Raw genomic sequence first — 7329 nt, forward strand, 5'->3', positions numbered from 1 at the left:
TGAAACTCGTTTTTCTTTCATTCTTGCGCGCTCTGTGTCGACCCCTGCGGTAAATAAAATATATACACATATATACCGGACTAACCAGAAAAAATAGAAACTAATTAACATGATCGGAATTAATTGGATTCCTTATTCGGTTAGCATAATGTCAACATCACGCCAAGCCTATGAGAAAGGATTCCTCCCTCCTGACGATGTTTAGGTGGTCAGCCTCATACTGTTTGACGACAATTCGATCTCTGCGACATCTCGACCGATGGTTCCCGTCGGCCCGAAGGAACAAGTTCAATGTCCTTTTTTTCTTGTTTATATGTCGCGTGTCCACGCGTTCCAACATATTTTATATTTGTACTGTCGCTTTCTTCCATAGTTTTACCATAGTGATCGAAATATGGTGTACGGGCCACCAAACATGATTTCCAAAATCCCGTGAAATCTCTATAGGCGTACAGTTTCTTTTCCTTTCCTGATCTTGACAAGTGTTTATCCCACACTTTTAAGGGAAATTCAAAAAAGACATGTAACGCGTTACCCAAGGCCAAATATAATTAAACATATCCCAATCTCTCTATCCTTTTCTTTCGCACAATTTTTCCAAAAGGTCATACAAACATCCGCGACATAGCCTTACTTTTTCCTTTCCTTTCCTTTCCCTGTATGTTTATTCCGCCATTAGAGATTCGTCCAGTTAGTTGTACGTTTTACAAACACGCTACGTTGGCACACTCGTAGAATTTTTTCTTTTTTTTTCTTTTCTTTTTTTTTTTCTTTTCTTTTTTTTTTTGGATCAAGTCATGAAGCGTTACAAGTCCCGTACCTTCTCTCTTTCTTTTTATTATTTTATTATATTTTTTTGTTGTTTTTGGTATTTTGACGTTTTTTTTTTGTTTGTTTGTTTGTTGTGTGTGTAATTCTAGCGTCACTCGATCCCCGCGATAAAACGGTCCGTTCACGGTAAGCGCGTGTCACGGTGAATAGTATAGTTGGTGTAAATTTGGTGATAGTGTCGTCTCCCAGTCCTATCCCCCTTTCCATTCAATTTTTTTTGGTTCCATGCGGTTTGTCGCACTCTATTATGCCCGGTGGTTCAACATAATCTTTCCTTTCCCGTCTGGTACAAACATTTTAGCGTTTCGACGGTAAATAACGACGAACTCCGTTTCTTTGTAGCAGTAGTAGTAGTAGTATTTTTTTTATTTGCTTGCTTGTTTTTAAAACCCTCTTTTACGCCGACGACTGCGTGCATTTATTTATTACCGTACTCGATCGCCGAGCCGTTTTACCGTTTTGCGCAGTTAGTGATTTGTGGTTGTTGGTCGAAGAAGAATTGGTCGAACGAGCCTTCAGTCGCTCCCGCGACGCTGCATAGCAATTGCGTTGCTCAGCCGTACGGTCTCGGCTCAATATGGCTGGGAGAATTGCCCCCCGGCTTGTGACTGTCCGGATTGATAGAAACCACTTCGATCACCCTGATACGTTGAATCCTGTGACAACAGACCGTCCATCTGTGACTGGAACTCTCCAACGGCAAAAGAATCTTGCGAGAGTTCCGCCTGACTTAAGCCAGGCTGAGAAAGACTGAAACCTGGCTGAGACATGCCCTGTGTAGTGCCCTGAGTCAATGGCAGTCCTGGTTGACTATATGGCTGGGTGTTCTGTTCTGTTTGACTCAATTTACCCATTCGTGGACCCTGTTTGTTCTTCGATAAGGCAGTTCCTCTACGATTACGTTGGTTCTGTCTAGCCTGCAGAGCCTGTTGGTGTTGATTGTAGAACCGTGGAGGCACGTGTGCCATGTTCATAAACATTCCCACAGGAACTGGTACGTTATTCATTGCTGCTTGAGCTCTTTCTGGACTAATGTAGCTAATGGTATCATGAGTTCTGCTAAAAATGTCCAAAGGCACGTTCCGCTGATAGTAAGGGTTATGATTCTGTGTTCCATTCACCTGAGTACCTGAACGATCATACACTGAACCTGGTATAAGAGCCTCTCTTGCATCATACATGGATGTAGACATGAAATGCGAACCTGGATTGGCAGCGTTCACCAGTTTCTTTGGTTTGGCGAATTGAATCATGGATTCTTTTAAATTATTCAATGGCCCTTCTACCAGAACTTTCTGCTCTTTGTAGAAACTTAATAAATGGTTCCATAATGGTTGTTTTGATAATACTTTTGGATTTCCAACAATAATAATTCCGTATTTGGCGCGGGTTAACGCAACGTTTAATCGTCTTGGGTCGTTCAGGAACCCAATACCTTGGTGCTCATTGGATCTAACGCAAGACATGATTATTATGTCCTTCTCCCTGCCTTGGAACGCATCCACGCTGGCTACTTCAATCTCTTGATACAATTTTGAGTGCAGTGACCCTTGGTACTGCATATATTGTACTAAGTAAGCTCTCTGACCTTCGTAGGGGGTAATTACACCAATCTGTTCAGGTTTCACCCCACAGCGCAGAAATCTTGTCGCTATCTTTTCAACATTTGACGCCTCTGTTCGGTTTAAATAAGATGTACCACTTCCAGCTATCTCTTCTTGTCCCTGAGTCACATAGAAGAACATAGGTTTGTCAGGAGCTGGCCAGGGGAAGTCGATCTTCAGCAATTTTCTTTCATCGGCGCAAACACCGTTCTGTAGAGAGCCTTCGTAGAAAAAGTTCGACGGGAAACGCGACAAATCTGGATGCATACGGTACTGCACTTCCAATCTGAAAGGTCTGATTCCAAGTACAACTAATCTTTCAAAAAGGGACTGTGATAAACCTGCTCTGGCGGCCTTCTTGCACATAACCACTGGTCCTAATTGACAGTGATCACCCACCAAGATCAATTGCTTGGCACCAAGAACGACTGGTACCATGCATTCTGGTTCAGTCGCCTGCATACTCTCGTCAATGAGAATCGAATGAAATTTTAGTCTGTGTAACCTTGGATCACCAGCTCCCACACACGTACAGCAAATCACGTCAGCTGCTTCCAATAACTCTTTCTCTGCAGCCTTCTTTAATAATCTGTAACGTTTTTCGTCAACACTGGACAATTCTCCAGTTTCATCTTTTAATTGTTGCAATTTCTGTAACTCTGTATTCGTCTCCATATTCTTAATCTGATTGTGAAGAGCCAGGAAGCTTACTGGAGAATCTATTGCTTCTCGTGATTTTGCACAAAGTCGTACAACTTTTAAGTTAGACTTGTGTATCTTTTCCGTGAGTTGGTCCACAGCCGTGTTGGACGGGGCGCACACTAGTACAGGACCACCATTTTGTTTGACAAGTTGGTAAACTATCGTGGCGCTAGTCACGGTTTTCCCTGTACCGGGTGGTCCTTGGATCAAGGACAGAGGTCTCTGTACAGCATGTTTTACGGCATACACTTGGGACCGATTTAAATCCGGCAAATTCGGTGCACTAAAGTGCTTGGGGAGGTGGCAACGAAAAAGGACTTCCTCTACCTCGTGTCCCAACAGTCTATGGTATATGTAACCGGATACAGAGGTGTCGTCCACGGCAAATTTTCGCAAAGCTAATTGCATGCTATAGTAGGAAAAGATGGTGCATTAAGAACACATTTTTTTAAATATTTAAGGGATTAATTGATTCTTACATATTACTCACCGATCGAAGCTTGTGCTTTTCCAAATAAAATCAACGACAAAATTACTGACACATTCTGTTGGAGCGCCAGAATTATTCTTCAACTCGATCCCCACTTCCTCTCCGTAATTGTCGGGAATCTTTATCACATGACCGATTCCAGACCAAGGCTTATGAAGTTCACCCAAATAACGAAGTCTCAGTTCGTCACCGTGCATCAGTTTCATGTCGCCGTCCGTTTTCGCCAGCATAAAGTATGCGATTGTTTTTTTGTTCAGGCCAACGTCCCAACGCACTTCGATATTCTCTTGCGTTTGAGATTCCTTTAAACGTTTATCATAATCGGCTTCTAATTTAACGAGAGGACCAAATATATTCTGGTATTGGTATCCATCTTCGTACCGCAAAAGCACTTGTTGCGGTTCTTCATCTACTCCAGGCTTTTCGAGGTCTTGGAAAGTAGCGTCAACGTTGTCTCGCCATAATTCTTCCAACTTATTGATCTGTTGCGCAGAGATCTGTCTTGCTCGTAGCTGTTCCTGTTCTGACGGGATTTTTACTAGCCACGCTAAAAAGGAGCGATCTTCAATCAATGGCTTCCATTGTTCTTGATCCCTATAAAATTTGAGGAATATTTAAAATGATAGAATAATTCATTGTATTTTGTAAAAAATATTTTTAAAAAATATAGCTAAAAGATTTCTTAAGAAATATTTACCAATTCATATCCTTCAAGGAACTTTGAGCTGCACATGGCTGGCGGCAGAGTAACACAACAACAGAATCTGCTTTTGCAGGAATGAAACCAAGAACAAAAACATTCCTAACAGCACACGAATAACATTCAAGAACAGTCTCTCCCAAAGGACCATCTCTGCAATATAAGTGGATTATGGAGCCAAAATAAAAAACACAATTTCAAGCAGCAACTGAAAAAGAATTTAGTACCTGTGTAAAGTGACTTCCTTATGTTTGGCTCGAACAAGATGGTTGATAATATGGGAACCAGATGTGTTTCCACGTCCATTACAAAACCATTTGCGGCAGACATTGCACATAACAACACATGATGCTTCATGAATACCACAATATTTACATGCATGTTCTGGTAAATCACGATTGTAGTAAGCTTCCTCTTCTTCTTCCTCAAATTGTAATTCAGCAAGGCTTTGTGCTGCTCCAGATATCTTCAAGTCCAATGATGAGCTGCCGCTTGTTCCATTAACCTAGATGTATATCATACATGTAAAGAAATTTGTGCAAAATATATTTTGTATCTTATTTACAAAGTTCAACTCTGTTTATGTATTACTCAATGCACCTACTTTTTCCAAGATCACAGACAAGATTATACTGTTTTTCTCAGTTTATGATATTGACTTCTAAAAAGTACCGATGACAAATCAACTGTAATATGGACACAACCTTGCACAACAATGTGAAACAACGTTATCCATATAAAACTCACCTAACCTCCAATTCTCAGAAAACTACTACTCACGTTCCCAAAAATTGATTTAAATAAACGGGTATCACGTTTACGATATACCATACACTATAAAAATCATATTTACAAGAATACTGTTTGATCTGTTCAGCGCGAAATGAAAAAAAGCAAAGGTCAGAAAATCAAGGTAAGGCGTGGACGTGTGACCGACGTGCATTAGAATTACTATAGAAGTAGCCATAAAACCAGCGAGGTTAGGCGGTATCCGCGTGCTTGCAAAAACTCCTGTAGCACAAACATACAGGATCGAGGAATGAAAATAGGTTAGAGGTCGAAATAAGGGAACATATGACGAATCCATAAAACCAACCTGTACAGACTGGCTAGGTTGACTTTGTACAGCATCGTGTTGCGAGGCCTGAGTTTGACTCGGCGAAGGTAATGTGAAATCCGTGAAGTCGAATTCACTACCCTGCGTATCTGCGCCAATTAAATCCGTCTCCTCCGTATCAAGGAACGTGAGGGTCTGACTGCTAGGCCCATACGCATCGACGCTCATTCTGTTACGATACTCGACGTCCTTTTCGTGCCCTGTAAGAGATACTGGCTTCGGCTGGTAAAGCGGCGAATCACCAAAAAAAGTCGGTCGAGATAAAACGGCCGGGATACACAAAACGCTCGTGGAATTATCGTTTGGTCAAATGTATAGGAAAAACGTAGCACACTAATAGAATGAGAACTCGACACTTGGACAAAAGAGGCCAGAGAATCCTACGCCATACTTCGTCTCGCGCAAGTCTCGCGCCCACCAACACCGACACAAGTACACAACTAAATTTTCTTCTTGCGCTCGTCGTGTGTTACGTCATCAGCTGATTTCCAAGTGTGCCCCGAGAGATCGGGACTGAGGGCTTGGGGATTCCGGCGATTTTCCACTCGAACACAATTGCGATTGGATCCTTCGTGTCGATTCCACTTCGAAATCTTTTATCGGTTAAACGGCTGATAAGCGGTGAATTTTGATGCATCTCAATAGATGGCGACATAACTACAGTTCAGTATTCTATATTAGCGGGAAAAAATGCGTGGAACCTGAACATTTATTACTTCTATGTTTCTTGACATTCTTATATGCATTTGGTAGAAGAATAAACTGTTTAATTATAGTCATTTGTACTAATTAGTTCTACATCTAATCCTTATTAGTCCTGTAGGAATTTCTTGCTTAATCGCAGGTTCCTAAAAATAGCATTAAAAATATCATCCCTTAGATGTCACCCTAGTGTTCAAAAATATTGTCCAATTAAATGGCTATTATTTCTAGTAATACGTGACTCATTCATTACATGAGTTTCTCTTCATGCGTTATATGATTAACGGTATAGTTTTTTATGTATTTTAAAAATGTAACAGTTATTCGATGAACCAGATTCTATTATTAGAATAAATTATTTTAGGAAGGTTAAATTTTTTCTTTGATTAATCAGGATCTTGGTAAATATTTAAATCATGGGAAAACTGTTACGTGTTTTTCTAGGTTGTTTATTGTCGATTTTTTTTTTTATATTTACGTACATACATGAACGTAATAATAATCTAAACCATATAGCCTACGATAAAAATAATAAATACAAAATTTAATATATACAAAACACTTGCTGCTCTGAGTCCTATCGATCTCTATGTTCTTTAGCAGCAATTCATAGACCTTTGTTACCTTCATTCGTTACATTAAATTACTTTATAATATTTATATACCGAATTTTTATTATATCTCTTAAAATAATAGTATTTTAATACATACACCGTATAATATACACAAATGGATCTCGATTCGCTTCTGAAAGTCGTACAAGCTTTTTTCACTTTTCGCACAGAAGTCAATCACAATGAACTATACGAAAAGGAAAATAGACGTTGTATAAGCTTTCAAGTTTATTCGATGTATAAGAAACAGTTTTAATTTTTTAATGCGATATATGAAAAAGTATTTATGAGATCAGTCTTATTGACGGTACGATTATCGATCGATTCGAGAGGTAGGTACCCGTTACTGTATTCATTGTCTTCGAATGCCTAACCTCCAACCTGGCTGAATATCGATTGATATTCAAATCGATAATGACCATTAATTAAAAAATTGATCGATCAATGCTCAACACCAATGAGAGTCAAATACACGTTTCAAAATAAGAGACGGCTCTTCTTCTCAATTATTGAAAGAAAAAAATCTTTACAAAAAAATATTACAGTCTTCACTAACATAAAAAATACTA

General features: G+C 39.7%; 1 protein-coding gene across 1 annotated transcript; it reads right to left on the bottom strand.

Moving 5' to 3' along the window:
- Nucleotides 1-760: 760 nt before the first annotated feature.
- Nucleotides 761-5921, bottom strand: LOC108575264 (regulator of nonsense transcripts 1). Its single transcript, XM_017938017.1, has 5 exons — nucleotides 5424-5921; nucleotides 4555-4832; nucleotides 4325-4480; nucleotides 3628-4221; nucleotides 761-3546 (listed from the first exon to the last, which is right to left on the bottom strand). Exons 1-5 carry the CDS (start codon nucleotides 5610-5612, stop codon nucleotides 1404-1406), a joined length of 3360 nt encoding a protein of 1119 aa, XP_017793506.1. The 5' UTR covers nucleotides 5613-5921; the 3' UTR covers nucleotides 761-1403.
- Nucleotides 5922-7329: the final 1408 nt, after the last annotated feature.

The sequence above is a fragment of the Habropoda laboriosa genome, unplaced genomic scaffold, assembly GCF_001263275.1.
Source record: "Habropoda laboriosa isolate 0110345459 unplaced genomic scaffold, ASM126327v1 scaffold207, whole genome shotgun sequence".
In the NCBI taxonomy this organism is placed as follows: domain Eukaryota; kingdom Metazoa; phylum Arthropoda; class Insecta; order Hymenoptera; family Apidae; genus Habropoda; species Habropoda laboriosa.